The sequence below is a fragment of the Tachyglossus aculeatus genome, chromosome 2 (genome assembly GCF_015852505.1).
Source record: "Tachyglossus aculeatus isolate mTacAcu1 chromosome 2, mTacAcu1.pri, whole genome shotgun sequence".
Classification (NCBI taxonomy): Eukaryota; Metazoa; Chordata; class Mammalia; order Monotremata; family Tachyglossidae; genus Tachyglossus; species Tachyglossus aculeatus.
Window position 1 is genome coordinate 67,744,543 of NC_052067.1, and position 19,884 is coordinate 67,764,426.

The 19,884-nt window shown below is 40.5% G+C and overlaps 1 protein-coding gene across 1 annotated transcript in view; it reads right to left on the reverse strand.

Moving 5' to 3' along the window:
- MTHFD1L (methylenetetrahydrofolate dehydrogenase (NADP+ dependent) 1 like) overlaps positions 1-19,884 on the reverse strand; it is a 188,189-nt gene that overhangs the window by 131,162 nt on the left and 37,143 nt on the right. Inside the window, exons 8-11 of the mRNA XM_038766913.1 lie at positions 18,424-18,535; positions 8,139-8,230; positions 6,877-6,974; positions 2,007-2,180 (exon numbers count right to left, since the gene is read on the reverse strand). Of these exons, the coding sequence (XP_038622841.1) occupies positions 2,007-2,180; positions 6,877-6,974; positions 8,139-8,230; positions 18,424-18,535 (476 nt within the window). The remainder of the gene's footprint in view (positions 1-2,006; positions 2,181-6,876; positions 6,975-8,138; positions 8,231-18,423; positions 18,536-19,884) is intronic.

Genomic DNA, 19,884 nt, shown 5'->3' on the forward strand with positions numbered 1-19,884 from the left:
TATAACCTTTATGACCTCCATCAACTTTCGACCTTCTAGAAAGAATGAATTTCAAGACTCATATCTCACTGGCCCTTAGAGGGTCAATATAAGTCTTCTCCAAACTTTCTTTTAAAATGCTGTAGTAAAAATAACAGAGCTGATACATAGTTTTTCTTTATATTCTTCAATTTCCCTTGAACTGCAGGGTCACCAGTTTCCTAGCAAGAAGAAAATAATTTCCACAACACAGTCTTAAAAAAAATCATGTAAATACATTTATGCTTTGCCTTCCTGCTTTGCATTCAATTTATACGAGAAATTACTTTGGTGGGAAAACCTCTGGAGGTCTAAAAAAAGAGAACCTACACTACATATTAATATGATACTCTATGCCAGCTGGGATCTTCAAACAATCAAGCCTTTTGTTAAAAGAAGCAACCAGACAGACAAGCAGGCTCTCAGGCGAGCACCCCCACCACCCCCACATGAATGGTTATACTTGCTGTTCAAATATTTAAGTGCAAACACTTTTGGAACTTTTCCTCTAAAATCATAGTATTTCATAATTTCAAGTATCAACCTCGAGACAGGTCTGACCCATCCTTAACCTGTACAACCACTTGTACTCAGATTAATAGACTGACTATAAGGTTCTGTTTTATATGCAGCTGTACAAATCATTCTAAAATGCTGATGAAAGCATAACACTCCACTACTCAAAAACTTCCAATGGCTTCCCACAGCCTCCACATCAAAAAAAAAAAAGCCAATAATTTCAAGGCACTCTAGCAATTGGCTGTCTCATAACTCACTGCCTTATTCTGCCCTCTGCAGTCATTCTAAGTACATCTAATGGCTCACCCATCTCGGTTCTTCGAGCTCACTGACTCATTGAGGAGATTGACTCATGTCAATCCCCTGCCTGAAACTGCAGTTTCACTTCCACTTCACCAAACCACATCCTTCTCTTCACTCAAAATCCTTCTATCTCCCCTTAGAAGGCCTTTCCTGACTAAACTCTAATCTTCCCAACTTGTATCCTCCAACTTGTAACCCCCAACAGCCACTTCAGCTGTGTCTAGTGAAGGCCTTAAATTATCAGAGCTCCTCTATCACTTAAGTTCATTCATTCACTCATTCAATCGTATTTATTGAGCGCTTACTGTGTGCAGAGCACTGTACTAAGCGCTTGGGAAATACAAGTTGGCAACATATAGAGATGGTCCCTACCCAACAACAGGCTTACAGTCTAGAAGGGGGAGGCAGACAACAAAACAAAACATGTAGACAGGTGTCAAAATCATCAGAACAAATAGAATTAAAGCTATATATAAGTTACATCTTCTATACTCTATAACCCACCTTACTTGTGTCTTTCTACCCCACTAGATGGTAAGGTCCTTGAGGACATGGATCCTATCTCTGAACTCTATTGTACTCTCCCAACAGCTTAGTACAGTGTTCAATACTAAGGCATTTATTAAATGCTATGGATGATCAATCAATTGTAATTATTGAGTGCCCACTATGTTCAGAGCACTGTACTAAGCACATGTATCTGTTGATATATTACTGAAATTGTGCAAAGGTAGGGAGATGTATAACCCCAACTATTATAGGAAAATTATTTCTCAGAACATAACAGACTTCCCAGCATCCAGGTTTCCTTTAAAAGAAGAACATAGGTATCATTTTGCCTATTTAATTTACTCTTTGTAAATTGTAAAGCAATTTACATTCAGAATCCATGAGTCCACAAGCAGGCAAATAGCTTTCCTGATTTTCTGAGTAATTTGGGAATAGGTAAAACAAAACAAAAATCACATGACTTTTGATCAACATGAAGCCTGATTTTCTGTAGCAGTGTTATATTTGTGGAAGAAGAATCAAAGAGAAGAAAGAAATGCTCACAGTGCTTCCAAACTTGAAAGAGAACAAACACAAAGTCCCCACAAGTGAAAAGCTGTGACAGTGTTTGGGATACATTTATGGTTTAAAAAATAGAGTTAAATGTAGTTTCTTACCCAGCAACCAAAACGTATTTTCCATCTGCTTGATCCTTTAACCTTTCTAACAGGGACAAACGTACTTTGGCTTTGCTCTGACCATAGATTTCGATTTCATCTGCAAGCAATCCTATCTCCTTGGCAAGCACATCAACAGCTTTTGGACTCTGTCCTCTGGAAATCTCAATATCGCTGTAAAGAATCAAAAAACAAATAGGAGGAGACCTCTAAGCTTAGGTGGTCGACACTAGTGCTCAAATAACTAAAAATTATATGACAAAATTATTACAGGCATTATGAAACTTCCAATTAATTATTGTACATTACTGGCACCTAAATTAAGTGCTAGAACATGATGTTGTATTTTTGCCTCTTTAAAAAACCACAAACACCTCATATTTTCAATAACAGGAATATGCTGCAGCAAACTGTTCTTTAACCATTAATTGGGCCCACAATATTACACAATGATTTTATAATGGCTAGTCATATGCGCCAGCTATTCAAGAATGTGAAACTGGAATGTCCCTTTTGGTTTGTATCTATGCTTCTTTTCTCTCTCACTTTTCAAATCCCAAAGTATATTTCAGAATATTTTCCTAATCACACACATGCATAACCATAGGCAGTGTGCCCAAGTGTTCTCCAGTCAGTTTGAGCTTCAAGTACTTTTGAGTTATGACAACTATTTACACATCTTGGGTCATGTCATGAATAAAATACTTTCATTTGGGAAATGTGGGTGCAATGGCACAACCAATTAGACAATTGGGAAAAACACTGTTCCGGATTCATGGGCCCCTTTAAGAAGGTAGGAATGAGATGTCAGAGAACTACAATGGCAAAACCTAAATGGGAGAGTCAAACTTTCAGAAATAGAAGTGAAGAGGTCATGCAATTTCCCACATAATACTTTCCACTGTGGCTGAGCACAGAAATCGGTATCTGCCACCTGCATCCCAAAAACCAAGTGTCACCGTGCCCTGGCCAAGGATAAAAGCTGTCTCTCTCGGATACCTAGCCATATTGCTTCTCTCGGAAGCATCACCATCTGTTCTCCATGCCATCAGGAGACAGCATCAAATCCTGCTTTCCACCACTCCAGGGGACAAGAGAAAAGCATTCACAGCACAAAGCCTCCACAAAACCCCAGAAATAAGACTGGCAGCTGCTGTAGAAAGCAGTCTTGTGGCTATCGTATGCCTTGACTCCAAGCCACTAGGTGCCTGAAATTCTGCTCTTCTAACCACAGGATCTTGATGATTTTGTTTTTATTTGTCTTTGTGTTTTACTGTTTCATCACATTTGATGTATCTGTCTCCAGTCGCTTTCTCTCATTTTTTTTCTTACACTGAAAGCCCCCTGAAGGATTGGGACTGTGTCTGCTTTCTATCTTTGAATTCAATCAATGCTATTTATTCAACACTTACTGCTAGGAAAGCAATGAACTAAGCACTTGAGAAAGGAAAATACAATAGAGTTGGTAGAAATGATCCCTGCCCACAAGGAGCTTACAATCTAAAGACAGAGACAGACATTGAAATAAATTACACATAGGGGACATAGTAGGGTATGAGGATATGTATAGTACTGCTGTGGGGCTGAGGGTGGAATGAATATCAAGAGCTTAAAAAAATACACATCCAAGGTCTTTGAAGATGCAAAAGGGAAGGGAAATGGGAGTTTATTCAGAGAGGGCCTCTTGGAAGAGATGTGATTTTAGGATGGCTTTGAAGGTGGGGAGAAAGGTGGTCTGCCATAGATGAAAAGTGAGGGAATGTAAGATGAGAGAATTCTGTTCTAGAGAGGACATGGGCAAGGGGTCAGCGGTGAGAAAGGCTACATCGAGATACCGTGAGTAGGTTGACATTATAAAAACAAGGTATATAGGCCGGATTGTAGAAGATCAGTGGGGTATAATAGAAGGGGGAGAGCTGGCAGAGTGTCAAAATCAATGGTGAGGAATTTCTGTTTGATGCGGAGGTGGATGAGTAACCATTGGAGGTTCCTGAATACTGGAGAGGCACAGGCTGCAACATTTAAAAAAAAAAAAATGATCTGGCAGAAATGTGAAGAATGGACTGGAGTGGGGAAAGACAGGAGGCAAGCAAAGAGGTTGAATCAGTAGTAGTGTGATAGGATAAATAACTTTCATCAGAATAGTAGCAGTCTGGTTGGAGAAGAAAGGGCAGTTTTAGGGATGTTGTGAAGGTAATGACATGATTTGGTGACAGACTGAATGAGAGAGATGAGTCAAGAATAACACCACAGTTATAAGCTTATGACAGGGAGACGATGATGAAGTTGTCTCCAATGATGGAAGAGACGGAGGGTGTGGGGAGGACGGGAAAGGGTTTGGGTGAGAAGATGAGGAGCTCTTGTTTTGGACATGTTAAATTCGGGGTGGCAACAGGTCATCCAGGCAGAGATGTCCTGAAAGTAGGAGGAAATTTAAGACTGCAGAGAAGAAGAAGTTAGGGACTGGATAAGTAGGTTTGAGTATCATCCACATAGAAATTGCAGTTGAAGCCATGAGAGAATTAGGTCCTCCAAGGGAGTGGATACAGATGGAGAATTAGAAGGGGCCCAGAACTGAGCCTTCAAGAACCCCCACTGTTAGAGGGTAGAGACAAAGGAGGAGCTGGTGAAAGAGACTGAGAAAGGGTGGCTAGAGATAGGAGGAAAACCAGGAGTTCAGTGAAGCCAAGATTAGACAATACTTTCAGGAGAAAGGATTAGTCCACCGCGTAGAAGGTAGTTGAGAGGTTGAGCATTAGGATGGAATAGAGGCCACTGAATTTGGCAAGAAGGAGGTAACTGATGACCTTACAGAGGGTTGTTACCATAGAATGACAGGGTCAGAAGACAGAGTACAAGGAATACAAGCATTTAGTATAGTGTTTGGCAAGAATAAGTGCTTAATAAACACTATTACTACTACTACTACTACTGCTGCTTTCTGTCTATGGGTAGATCTGCTGCAAATTCTTACAAGGTATGTGAAAGGAAAGGGCACAAAGCAGCAGGGGTAAAGTCTGCCATCACAACATGTATAATAATAATAATAATGGCATTTATTAAGCACTTACTATGTGCAAAGCACTATTCTAAGCGCTGGGGAGGTTACAAGGTGATCAGGTTGTCCCATGTGGGGCTCACAGTCTTCATCCCCATTTTACAAGATGAGGGAACTGAGGCCCAGAGAAGTTAAGTGACTTGCCCAAAGTCACATAGCAGACAATTGGCAGAATCAGTATTTGAACCCACGACCTGACTCCAAAGTCTATGCTTTTTTCACTGAGCCACACTGCTTCTCTAAAGATTCTCCATGTGCTGTGGTAGGTGTCGCATACCTCTGCTTCTGCTTCCTAAATGATCGGACACATCTTATTGGAGTTTCAAAGCAGGAATGTAGCTCCCAGAGGATGGTTGGTTGATTTTCATTTCGTCAGGACATTTTGGGAAAATCAGGGAGGGGGTGAGACCTTTCTACTCTCCATAAACAGGGGTTGGGCACTTTCCCATTGTAAGGAGTGGAAAATTAACTTTAATTTCATACCAAATTATCTAGCAAGTAATAACAAGAGACTTTTGTAGCATTGAGTCTGTGTATAAAGGCATGCTAACTCAGATCTGATAACACTAACTGAACTGTGATGTTTTTCTATATAGAAAATATCCACTTGGAAGGAGATAATTTATAATTATGGCTTTCAGAAAAGTGCCTAGGGTGGATCTATATAGAAGCTGTGGATGATGACTCAAAAGTAAAATGAAGGATTATACTACTACAGCTCAAGGTGATTCACCAGACTGAGCAGATGTCATCCTACTGATATTGTGACAGTAGGAAGAATTACTTGAAGTAACTTTCCCTCACATCCCTCTTCATCACCTAAACAAGAAATCAGAGGGTCATTGACCCCATTAGGGCACAAAAGAACTTGATGCGATCAAAGTAATCAGAAAACTCCACCCAGAAGGCAAGGGGACCTTGATACTTCCTGCATGGAGATATGACCTCATCTGCGGTTCTATTCAATAATTTGAGATGCTTTGGGTTTTGAGAAGAGAGTCAGAAATCAAGTTAGGTGCAAGAGCTGACAAAATAACTTTAAAAGAAAATCCTAAGTTTGACCCCTGTAGGGGACTTCTGAGCCTCAGAAGGAATTCATACAATTGTCTAATGATTTGCCTTCTGACTGTGAAAGTGATGAGGCCTTACATTTAATATCGTATTATATGATAATCAAGTCAAGAAAATAATTGGGCACCACTGAAAAATTTCAACTCAGAAGCCCATCCAGGATACTGCTTCACCTGCTGAAAAGAGAACTATGTTCATTTTGTATTATCTGGATTTCAGCAGGCAGCTTTTTATTTTGTAAAAAGAAAATTCTGGCTTGGGGATCATAACTCAGTTAATATGCTTTTCCAGAATGGTTTCTCTAAAGACCATTTTTTCAACAATACCCTGAACCTGGGGCAAAATCTTCAGTGACTAGCAGTTTTGAAGCGGCACAATTTATTTTGGCAATTTACACAATTAAAAAAAAATATTTTGAATTGACCAACACATATTATACTAAAGTGGCAAGGCATACAATCAGTTCTGGAGAATGCAAATCTTTTCCAAGATATAGTCTGAGATGAGGTTTCCAATGCTACTAAACCTGAAGAGCAGAAATCTCTCAGGGTAAGAAAATTGGTGTGCTTACTAAAAACTGTTAGACTTAATTTTGGGGGGAAAAAGTCCATTACACTTGTGTAAATAATTTAGAGATAAGTAACTTTTATCTACCCAAACCACAAAATAATTATTTTGATAGTTCCACACTGGTAGATTTGGTCTTCAGAATATAATGACACAACTCATGCCTATTGTTACCTGGGTACTGGTGACAGAGGCTGTAGTTTCAAACAATGGAGTTTCCACCTTCTATACTGCTGTTCACGAAGCCATCTTCTACCACTATTTACAACATTCTTTACAGGAAGAGAAAAGAAAACTTAGTTGTTAAAAACAGCAGTTTAACAAATTTCCAGAAAGTTAAAATGACTATCCTCAGTATCAAAAACACCACTAAAATGTGAACAAGTTAGCACAAAGACACGAGATTTATCCACTAATTTCCTAAATTATATTTTAAAGTACTAGCATTAATAAATCTACTTCTCCAAAAGCTTTAAGTGGCTTGAAGCCAATATAGGCATTAGTGTACCATAGGCATAAAATAGTTCTGGTAGGTATGAAAGGTATGAAGATAACATTCATCTCAAAAATTATTATTCACCTACACCAGAATACACTAAGAAAAAAAAAAATCTCTCCTCAGTGGATTCCAAAACTCAAAGAAAAAATTATGGAACACATTAAAGTCAAAAAGAGATTACAGGAAGATGCATTTCAACAATGAATGGAGATGAATATCATCTACTTCAGGGCAGAAACCAGCTTTGTGTTCTGCTTAGTATGAAAAGTACTTAGAATATGCACTGGCCCGGCTCTCACATACAGTTTTGGTCTCTACCAAGTGCTGAGAAACTGGAGATGGTTCAGAAAAAGTGGTAAAATTAATTTTAAAAGAGTGACAAGCAACAAGTCTCCCTCAGGTCACCTTCCTGCTTGCTAAATTTTCAGAAATCCCACACACAAGCTACCTGATGTAAGAACTTGCTGAAGTTCTGTTTTACAATATTAAATGGGGTGAGTTAGTGTTTCTATTTTTTGCTTCAATATGAAGGTCATAACACTAATATGTTTTTCACATATGCACATTATCTTTCCCTGGGAAGTCATTTTCCATGACTAGCCCAACCAGGAAGAGAAAGCATACTCTTCAGGGTAATAGGCAAAGAGAAAAGTGTCCCTCTGCTCTGGCTTTCACTGAAACGTAGAACAAAATGTATTCTTCAATTAAAAGTATTGCTGGCTTTCTATAGCCTTAGTTTTCAGTATTATTGTATTTTTGTTTACAGAGCTTCTCTTCATCTAAATAAATATACTCTACTGGAGTAAATGTATTGTACTCTTCAAGCGCTCAGGACACAGTAACTGCTCAGTAAATACGACTGATTGATAAATGGGCTAAAAATGAATTACTAAGTTTGGTCCATTACCACACACGATTCCAACAGATTCCAACAAACCTGAATCCGCAGAGCTGCTGCAAGTTTGCTAATGTCCTCTTCAACGACCAAATCACCGTACTGAGAATTTGAGTGGCTGAATTCATGTTTCTCTGCAAAAATATTGGGAATAAATTCAAACACACATTTCTCCAAATAAGCTCTCTACATTAGGGCTGCTACAAATGGCAGTTTACGAGCAGTTCTCAAATAGGAATTTTGTATCAGATTATGTTTAAGCAGGTATCCACAACTCACTTGACGGAGCTGCCTTTTCTCTAATAACAACCTAGTCAGGCCCTTCAAAATCCAAGACATCCCTTTGCCAACAATACCACTCTAACACTTTTAAAATTTAAATTAAATTTTTTTAAATTTAAATATGTCTATTTTAAAGTGCTAATACCTCAATCTACCACTCAGGAAAAATAGTGAATGCAAAAATTACAGCAATAATGATTACAAAACCAAAAATAAATGCGGTGCATATCTGCTCTGTCAACTGAGTTGCAGATGGGCGCCTGTGATGTCTGTCATTTGTGTGGAGCCTGAGGAGGGGAGAGTGAAGCCTTTCGGGGAGAATGCCCAGTGGCTTTGACAATTAATGTGTTCTTCCTCCCTGCGCTGTAGTTTGGGCTAACCAAGGAGTACAGCAGAAGAAGCTAAAGCAATACTGAGGCAAGTGTTCAACTTGGTCCAGGATCATCACCTCTGACTAGAAGACAGGAGGCATGACTCCTGTTCTTTTCAGCCACACGGATCCTCAGAAGGGATCCCAGGCCTTCTCCACCGCTCCAGAGCTGTTCGGCACTTCCATCCAAGGTGCTTAAACACGGGAACCAGTTCTGAGCCACGAGACTCGATGGCGGGAGCCCAACAGCAGAGGCAGGCTGGGGGCTTAAAAATACAAATACCTAATATTCAGACACCCAGAGCCATGGTAGAACTGGGCAGGGTGCAGAGCAGCTGAAAAAACAGACAGCCCGGTATGAAACCAGTCACTCACTCAAACACATATTGTCCAAGTATTATAACACAATTTCCAAATTAATTTTGTTAGAAATAAATTCATTCTGATAAAAAGTCTACTTGAAGAAAGGGGCTGGACAAGAAAAAAGCAGAGTCGCCTAGTGAATAAGGCACGGGTCTGTGTTCTATTTCCAGCTCTGCCACTTATCTGCTCTGTGACTTTGGGCAAATTACTTCAATTCTCTCTACTTCAGATACCTTGTCTGTAAAGTGGAGATTAAGACTGTGAGCTGTATGTCCAACCTGATTAGCACTTAGTACAATGCCTAGCACATAGTAAGTGCTTAACAATTATTATTAATTAAAAAGTCACATTGGAGTAAAATAAAAGGTAACGGGTTACATATCATGCTGTCTCCCTCCTAGGAATCTCATAGTCTTGTAGGAATCACCACCATCCTGACTTTTGATGTACTGGAATTTCAATGGTTTGGAAGCTTCTTTGCTTTACCTTTACTTCCAAACACAAATTACCCGAGGACTTACCACTTACATAATGAGGCCAGAAAAAAGCAAAGAAACTAAAACAAAAAAAAAAAACAAAAAAACCCAAATTCCAAGGCCCTTGTGCCCTGCGATTGAGAAACACACATGCTATGGTAATTTCAACCATCATCATTGAACAAAATTCTCTCTACTTCTTTCAAAAGCTTCAAGATTAATTTCTAGGATATTATATGTCTTACTAGGTTCTGCTTTGTAATTCAGGCAGCTAATTGTTCCTCTAAAGAAAACACTTGTAAATTTGAATAATCTCAAATCCATCCCTAAAAAAAACACACAAGGGTCTTCTGCTTCCCCCTCTTTGACTCCTCTTTCACAAAGATCTCCTCCAGCAATTTTCCATATTTCCTATTCATGAATAAGGTTACATTACCCTCCTTTTCAGATAATTTATGCTCCTGAATTATCTATTCTACTGACAGCACCTTGGAAGACTTGGCACAATACATGAAGTGCATGTTTCATAGTATGTTTCTATCACGTTTTTAAGGGTGTTAAAAAATTATTCCCCTCATATATTGTGTTATGACTAATGGCATTTTGCTTTCATAAATCATCCTTAGGCAAGGCCAGGACTTTAGAGAGTTGGTTATTTTTCCCCACCTCTGGAGATTTGGACTTAAGACTTGATGCAGCCACAAAAGAAATTTGCTCCTTTTATTCTGGTCCTCCTCTGTTCAGAGGATGGGACCAAAAGCAATACCCAATCAAGGAATTTCATATGGCAGACTCCCAGAAATAACTGAGACCGTGGTCCTTTGCTAGAAAAGGACTTCATAATCCCCATATATACAATATACAACTCCAGTCTGTGATTTTAACAGCATTTCTCCATGAAACCTCCAACAATGACCTAAGCAAATAAGAGTAAGTGAACAGCAGTATAGTCTAGTGGATAGAGCACAAGCCTGGGGGTCAGAAGGACCTGGATTCTGTTCCCGGCTCCTCCACTTGTCCGCAGTGTGTTGAACAAGTCACTTCACTTCTCTGTGCCTCAGTCACCTCATTTGTAAAATGGGGATTATGACTTTGAGCCCCATGTGGGATAGGGACTGTGATCAACCTGATTAGTTTATATCTACCTTAATGCTAAGAACAATGCATGGCACATAGTAAGTGCTTAATACAATCATTATTTTTATTGCACAGTTATGTAACAATTTAACTATGGAAAAGGAATAACCAGACATTAAGAGTTTTTAAGAAAATGCCAACTCTCACAAAATCCCCTGTGGGCAAGCAACCCCACACCCACTTTAAGAATGGGGATATGAAGGCTCAAAGGGTTTAGTTCATATCACAAATCCATTAAAGGAATCGCTACAGGCTGGAAAAACCTCCATATTGGATGGATGTACTTTGAGTTGATATTACTGGAGATTTTGGGGGCCCTAATGGAGGTGGGGATCTGTGGGGTCCGGAAGCCTCTGAACACGAGGATCTCAACTTCCCCGTTCTTGAAAGGGAACCTCAGATCAACCCCAGGAGCAGGAGCCATAGTTGCTGCCATGCAGAAAATTACCAGGCAATGGGGTGGGACTGGGGTCATCCCCAGTGATCCATAAGAGATGGCTACAGGGGGGTCTAGGAGCCTTCGACACCCACAGAACTGGGGGTAGTACCCCCTCAAAAGAGCTGGTATGAACTAGCTGGTAGGAAGTCCCCTGGAGGTGGTGGGCAGCTGGACGGATAAGGTGATGTCGATGCCGCCATATAAAGAACTGGTGCTGTTGGGACATCAAGGATCCAGATCTAGCCATAGTGGTGTGAGCTGAACCTTGGAACTGTAGATACTATGGAGCTCAGGCTCCAGATCAAGAGGCTTTTTGAGTTCCTGATTCAGCAGATCCCTGTATGTGCAAAGAGAGGGAGCTCCCAACATCCCCTCTGCACCTCAACCTAGAGCAGAGGGATCGGCTTCACCCAGCAAGAGGGACCTCAATGCACGGCTGGAGCAAAGGTGGGAAAGGAAACATCTCCTCTAGGACAAGGAGCAGCAGGAGGAAGTAGGGAAAGACATCTCTTTTAAGGCTAATGAGGATATGGCAGAGAGCAAGAGGTTCCTCTTTGGGCAATGAGTGGGAAGTGGAGAACAAGAAGCTTCCACTGGACAGTTAAACTGGAAGTGGAAAACGAGGCTGGCTTTAGTAGCCAGGGGAATAAAGAAAGCTTTTGCATGGATGTTGACTGAGGCTTGGCAGGCTGCTTTCCCAAGCGTGGGAGTGGAGAAGAAATAAGCGCTCGATCCTGCTTCTTGAACTTGTGACCATTTGTCTGGACAGAAACTAGCCGGGTGACCTACGAAATTCACTGGCCATATATTCCCTGCTTTCCTCAGTTGAGAACAGCATGAACCTGAGAAGCCAGAAAGTCTAGCTCCTCTTCCTCTCTGTCCAGTGCTCCATACCTACTCCATCCTACTTCCTCCTCAAGATGAGCCTTCATTTGTAATTTTTCTTAGATTAACCAAATATTTTAGAGATCTTCTATTGAAAGTTAAAGCACTGCTGGGGTTTTCCTGGAAATCATAACAGTCTGCCCAAGTCATAAATCGACTAGGGTTGTTTTCAGACCACTCTGGGAATTCTGCCAGAGAAATAAATGAAGTGGGAAGGACCAAGTTAAATTATTCTGTCCTCATGACATCTGGGCTTTATAGAAACATTTCAACTTTTATTTGATTTGGCTAAATATGCCTTCTTTATCGGGAAAAAGATAGCATTTTTGTACATATATACTGGATACGGAAACCTCAAACAAATTTCTCAGTTCTTTGTATAATGAAAGAATTTAGAGTATATTCTAGAAAATGATCAGGAAGAGTCTATTAAAAATTGTCAGACATTCTAAGCATTAGTTCAAATAGGATTTTTCTTCACTTTAATTCTTAAAATACAGAATGGTAATCAGAAACAGTTCAAACATATGTTCCAATTCTCAAAGAATAAAAATAAATATGCAGCAAAGGAAATTCCATCTTGTGATTTTTGTGCTGGAGTTCTCAAGATATACTTTCTTGGTATACACTATAAAAATTATATTGTAAAATCATATCCTAGTAATTTCTTAGTACTTATCTTTTATTTCTTAGAAATAGAGGCTGAAGGTAGGAGTGTGGGAGAGAAAGGGTTAGAAAAATCTCATTAGTCTCTAAAAGTGAATTGGTCTGTGACAGTATCTTCAAAATCAGAGATCAAATCAAGACGAAAAAAACATAATGAATTTTTTTTAATGACATTTGTTAAGTACTCACTTTGGGTCAGGCACTTAACTACTTGCTGGGGTAGATACAAACTAATTGGGTTGGACACAGTCCCTGCCCCACATCGGGCTCACAGTTTTAATCCCCATTTTACAGATGAGATAACTCAGGCACAGAGAAGTTAAGTTGTCTACGTTTTGACTTTGACTTTTGACATTTGCGGCCTGCCTTACTTACTAGGTAAAGTCCACATTTTATTAACTGCTTTAAGAAAAAAAAGGGATTCTTTACATTTGTTTTAAACCTATCACCTTCAAAAGATAACAATGCCCCCTTTCCTGTTGTTTGTTGGAGATGCATAAGTCCTAAATACAGTGCTCTAGACACAGTCAGTGCTCAAAACAAATGACTGATTGATGGATAACAATTCAGTTCTCATCCTGAGCATGCCCTTCTCAGACCTTTTTAGGGAACTTAAAGTGGCTTGGAAGACTGTGAGGGATATTCTCAATACTCCTCCTGAGACTAGGGATGTACTCCTAAACAGCTCTAAATTTTCCTTCTAAATAAAACCTTTCCCACACCTAAAATTTATTTTCCACTTCCACAATTCACAATAATGTATCCCACACACTTCCTACCTGCTGCATGGAAGATGAATGCTTCTGTTTATCTTATACCCACTACCTTGAAGATTTATTGGTAGTTTCCTAATTCTCATGTCATGGGATCAGATGAATTTAGTACAATTCCACATTCACCCATAATATACCTTTCTTGATTTTTTAGACGTCAATCATGTCCCCTATTAGCTTTTATTTTGATGTCCTGAAAAAGTCATCTTTTTAATCTCCCTCCTACCATTCCTTTTCTAACTCAAGTAAGTTGTTTACACTTGCTACCTCTACTTCCTTTCTAATTCTCTCCATGACGCCCAGCAATATGGCTCCCAAACCTCCAGGTCACCAGTGACATCTTTCTTGACAAATCCAATGTCCTTTACTGCATCCTAGTCCTCCTTTCCCTCTCAGCTACCTCTGGCACTGTGGAAACACTAACTTTGGTTTCACTAACACTGTCCTCTAGTTCTTCTCCTAGCAATCAATCAATCATGTTTATTGAACACTTACTGTGTGTAGTGAGCACTGTTCTAACCACTTGGTAGAGAACACCGTAACAGAATTGGTAGTTTCTCTGGTCTCCCCTTCTACCAACTCCTTCTCTGCCTCCCTCCACTTAACTGTGGGAGTTCCTCAAGGTTCAATTCTACACTCCCTCTATTCTCCTTGGAGAACTCATTATTTCCCATGACTATAAGCACCATCTCTACATGAATGATTCCCAAATCTACTTATCCAGCCGTCAACTCTCTCCTTGTCTGCAGTCTCCTATTTCCTCCTGCCCTCATGACATCTCTACTTAGATGCCCAACTTACACCTCACACTCAACAGGTCTAAAACAGAACTCAACTTCCCACTCAAAACCTGCCCTCCCTGAGACTTCCCATCACTTTAGGTAAGCCCACCATTTTCCATCTTGTAAGCAGTGAAGCAGCATGGCCTAATGGAAAGAGCACAGGCCTGGGAATCAGAAGGACCTGAGTTCTAATCCCACTCTGCCACTTGTCTGCTCTGGGCAACTCACTTCATTTCTCTGTGCTTCAGTTATCTCATCTGTAAAATGGGGAATAAGATTATGAGCCTTTGTGGGGCATGGACTGCTTTTATCTTCCCCAGCACTTAGTACAGTACCTGGCACATAATAAGCACTTAACAAATATTATTTTTTAAAAAAAGCCAAAACCTTGGCATTAACTTTTTATTTCATTCAACACATATTCCGTCGGTCACAAGATCCTGTCAGTTCTACCTTAACATCTCTGGAATTTGGCCTTCCTCTCCAAACTGCTAACATATTCATTCAAGTACTTATATTCCAACATGAGTACAGCATCTACCTCCTTGCTGACCTTCCTGCCTCTTGTCTCTCCCCTCTCTAAGTCTCCATACTTCGCGCTGCTGCCTGTATCATTTTTCTAAAAACACATTTAGGCCACATCTCACCATTCCTCAAAAACCTCCAATGATTGCTCATCCCTCTCAATCAATCAATCGTACTTATTGAGCATTTACTGTATGCCGAGCACTGTACTAAGCGCTTGGGAAGTACAAGTCAGCAACACATAGAGACAGTCCCTACCCAACAGCAGGCTCACAGTCTAGAAATCACCTCTCATATACAGAGATGATTTAAGAAACTCAATCAACTATCCCTTTCTACCTTATAATAATAATAATGATGATGATGGCATTTGTTAAGTGCTTACTATGTGCAAAGCACTGTTCTAAGCACTGGGGGGGATACAAGGTGATCAGGTTGCCCCATGTGGGGCTGTCTTGATCCCCATTTTACAGATAAGGTAAGTGAGGCTCAGAGAAGTTAAGTGACTTGTCCAAGGTCACACAGCAGACATGTGGCGGAGCTGGGATTAGAACTCATGACCTCTGACTCCCAAGCCCGTGCTCTTTCCACTGAGCCACACTGCTTCTCTACCTTGCTGGTCTCCTAATAAAACCCAACCTGCATGCTTCGCTCTTCTCCAACGCCAACCTACTCATTGTACCTCAATCTCATCTATCGCGACGTCAATCCCTTTACATGTCCTCCCTCTGGCCTGGAAATCCTTTCTTCTTCATATCCAACAGCCTGTTACTTGTCCTACCACCAAAGCCTGGGTGAAATCAGATAATCTCTAAAACTTCCCCAACTACAAAATCATTTCCCCTACTCACTCTTCCCTCTGCATCACCTTAGGCAATTGGCTTTGTTTCCCTTAGTGTCTTGCTATAACCTCCACTTCCAGCCACATGGTAGTTATGCTAACAACCTTATACTCTACCATATCCCTTATCTATAATTTATTTTATTGTCTGTAAGCTCCTTGAGGGCAGGGATTGATCATGTCTATCAACTCTACTGCATCGTACCTTAAGCACTTAATACAGTTCCCTGCACATGGTAAGTACTCAACTACCATTGATTAAATGCTCTAAATGGAAATTTCTCTAGCAATTTACTACAAGATTTATTATGGATTCATATATTATGAATACCACAAATATGTACATTTAATTTTCAACCCTTCTTGTAAAAGTGCTATATTTGTTGATCTCCAACCTGGTAGCTCACTGGAATAAACCTTTTGAAAAGGAGATCTTCTTCCACCAACTGGAAAAAGCTCTGAACATCATCATCATCATCATCATAACTGTGATATTTTTAAAGGACTTATTATGTGCCAAGCACTGCATGAAGTGCTGGGGTAGATCCAATGCAATCAGACTAGACACAGCTCCTGTCCCACATGAGGTTCACAGGTGATGGGAGAATAGGTAGTAAATCCCCATTTTACTGTTGAGTGAAGTAAGGCACAGAAAGATCACACAGGAATTAATCAATCAATCGTATTTATTGAGCGCTTACTATGTGCAGGAATTAATGGCAGAACTGGGATTAAAACCCAAGTCTCCTGTATTCCAGGACTTTCTGTTTTTTCCCCACCATGCCATGTAATTGTCTATTTTTTTTAAATAGCACTGTATTAAGTTCCAGGTACTGTGCTAGGCACTGGGATAGATATAAGATGATCCAGTTGGACACAGTCCATGTCCCACATGATGCACACGGTCTTAACCCCGATTTTACAGTTGAAGTAACTGAGGCACAGAGAAGCCAAGTGATTTCCCCAAGGTCACACAACAGGGAAGTGGAGGATCAGGATTAAAACCCAGGACCTCTGACTCTGTTCTCCTCTAATTTGTCTTTCACAGGCCCAGAAGCTATGTGGGTTAGCGGTAGATCTAAGAATGTGAAAGTTGGGGAGAGCTGAATGTAGCATAGGAAGCAGCGTGGCACAGCGGAAAGAGCGCGGGCTTGGGAGTCAGAGGTCATGGGTTCGAATCCCGACTCCGACACTTGTCAGCTGTGTGACCTTGGGCAAGCCACTTAACTTCTCTGTGCCTCAGTTACCTCATCTGTAAAATGGGGATTAAGACTGTGAGCCCCAAGTGGGACAACCTGATCACCTTGTATGCCCCCCAGCGCTTAGAACAGTGCTTTGCACACAGTAAGTGCTTAACAAATACCACCATTGTTATTATTATTCCATTTTCTCCCTTATTCTTCAAACTACCTGAGACACAACCAGGGAACCCCTTCCTCTCACTGTGGGAAATTGAAACCCCCTCCTTACCTCTGAAGTGCTTATGAGGTGGGATTGTTTTTACTTCGCCTAATTAAAACAATAAATCATGATAATAGTAGAATTTGTGATTCATTTAGCACCTTTCTTTATAAGAATAGCACCCGGTATCATGTCTCTCATTTTATGTTCTCCTTTCAACATTTTAGTGAGACATGGGGATTATTGCTTGCATTTTAAAGATAGACCAACTTAGCTCCAGATGTTATTACAAGTTTTGTGATACCATGGAAAATATAACCAATCCTGATTATTTATGCTAGCAGGAAGAGGGGCTTGGTAAAACATACAGAAAGAGAATATCACCAAATCATTTGTCAGACTTGCTAAGGAGTAGCAAAACTGATTGCTTTGAAGCTTCCCTCACCCTTCATCACCTTCTGGAAGTGATGAAAGGCAGGTGGAAGCCGAAAACAGGATTAAAAGGAGAATTTGGATAATCCACATACATTTATGCACATACCTGTAATTTATTTTTTTATTTATATTAATGACTGGCTGCAAGCTTGTTGTGGGCATGAAATGTATCTGTTTATTGTTATACTGTACTCTCCTAAGCACTCAGTAGAGTGCTTTGCAAACAGGAAGCCCTCAAAAAATATGACTGACTGAATGAATGAATAGGTAACCAACTTTGAATAATCTAGAGTTGATGGAGTAACACAACACACCGGCAAATGGATCAAGGGTCTCCCTACCTAAGAAGGACTGTCTCCTTCACCTGAACAGGATTTAAGACAACAATAAAAACCCCACGACTCCTAATTGCTTTCTGCTGTTACAGTGCTTCAGTATGCTCGGGATATGTTGCAAAATTACAATGGTTTCAGTACTATAGAGCTACATAATATTTACAGAATCTAAACAAATATTAAATATAAGGAATGTTAAGAAAGTAAATGAGGTGAACTGCAGTGGAAACAGAGGCAAATTTTCAACCGCTGAGTACCCCTGGCTGGTCACCTGATGAAATAACACCAGACTGACATGCTCCCCAGAAGGCTCTTGACTGAGAACCGGGAGAGCTGTGTTTCAGAAATCTCTTCTTGGAACACAGCCAAAAACAGTTCCCGGCACTGCTAACACCAGGAAAGTATAGCATGGGACAAGTGTTTGTTAGATGTACAGTGCAGCCAGGCTTGGCATACCAAATTGGAGCTTTTCAGCTTCCCATATGAAGTGAATTGGACCATAAGCGATTTATTCAAACACAAGGCCAACTACATATAAAACATATACGCTTAGGAACAAAGTGTCAGGCAGGGTTAGCACATCTTTCCTGCATCTTTATCAGAAAATAGTTACTTACCTGTTAGAAAATCACGGGAACAATTGATAATAGTAGTTTCTGGTCTGATCCAACTGATGGGGATTTCCTCAGGCTTGGGAGAGCCAATGACCACAATATCAGCTTCCTGTAGCTAAAAAGAATAAAGACCATTTACCTTACCGACTGGAAGAATAGATAATAATAATAATAGCAACCATGGTACTTGTTAAGGGCTTGCTATTTGCCAATTACTGTACTGAGCACCAGAGTAGATATATGATTACCAGATCGGACATAGCCCCTGTTCCACATGGGGATCACAATCTAACTGGGATGGAAAAGAGGCCATGAACCCTTATTTTACAGTGAGGAAACTGAGGTAAAGAGAAGCTAAATGGCTCACCCAAGGTCAACTTGAAGACTAGTGGCAGAACTGGGACTAAAACCTAGGTCATGGGATTCCCATTCTCTTTTCCACTTGAAAGCCTGAAGTGGCTGTACAAACAGGTAGCTGCTGGAGAAGTGCTTAGTACAGTGCTCTGCACACAACAAGAGCTCATCAGATACCAGTGATTGATTAGAGGAAGGGAAGTGGGGAAGACATCAAGATTCCCCTCAGCCTCACATCCTGATCCACCATTCTTTATTTTGGGTGGCAGAAAGGGCAATTACATAGCTCATAATAACAATTAAGATGTTCTTTGTTAAGCACTTGATATGGCCAACACTGTTCTAAGCATTGGAGTAGATACAAGCTAATCAGTTCAGACACAGCCCCTATCCTGCACGGGGCTTACAATCTAAGTAGGAAGGAGGTCAGGTATTGAATCCCCATTTTTACAGATGAGGAAACTGAGGTCTAGAATCAATTTATTTTTTGAGGGCTGTGTGCAGGGCCCTGGGCTAAAGCTTGGAAGAATACAATGGGTTAAGTGACTTGTCCAAGGTCATACAGTGGGCAAGTGGCGGAGCCAGCATTATAACCTAGGTCCTCCTACTCCCAGGCCCGTGCTCTTTCCACTAGGCAGTGTTGCTCCTCAAGATGGAAGGAAGGGAGAAGGAAGGAAGGTAGCCAAGCCTCGCATTCTTTTTTTGGTTTCCCACTCACGGAGACTCAGCTGGGCAAGGGGGAGTACGTTTGCAGAGAATCCTCTCTGATGGGGAACCTAGGAAGGAGTAGGTTCAGCCAGTGGTGGTATAAAGACACACAATCAAGTCCTTCAGGCCTAGAAAAACAGGGGCTTGATTGAATTGTCAGCCATCTTCCTAATTTGTTTGCTTTATTGGTGCTTTTGGGTAAACTACAATTGGACTTTACAATTTAATTGAGATTAAGTGGCAAAACAGCAGCTAGCTGACTTCCTAGGCAACCCAAGACTGAAGCCTTAATTTTTGAAAAGGGTTCCAAAGTGATAAAATGATTTATTTGGTGCTATTCTGGCACCACTTTTGAACAGGAAAAGGAAAAGTTGTCATTTGATATATTTCTGCTAAAAGGGC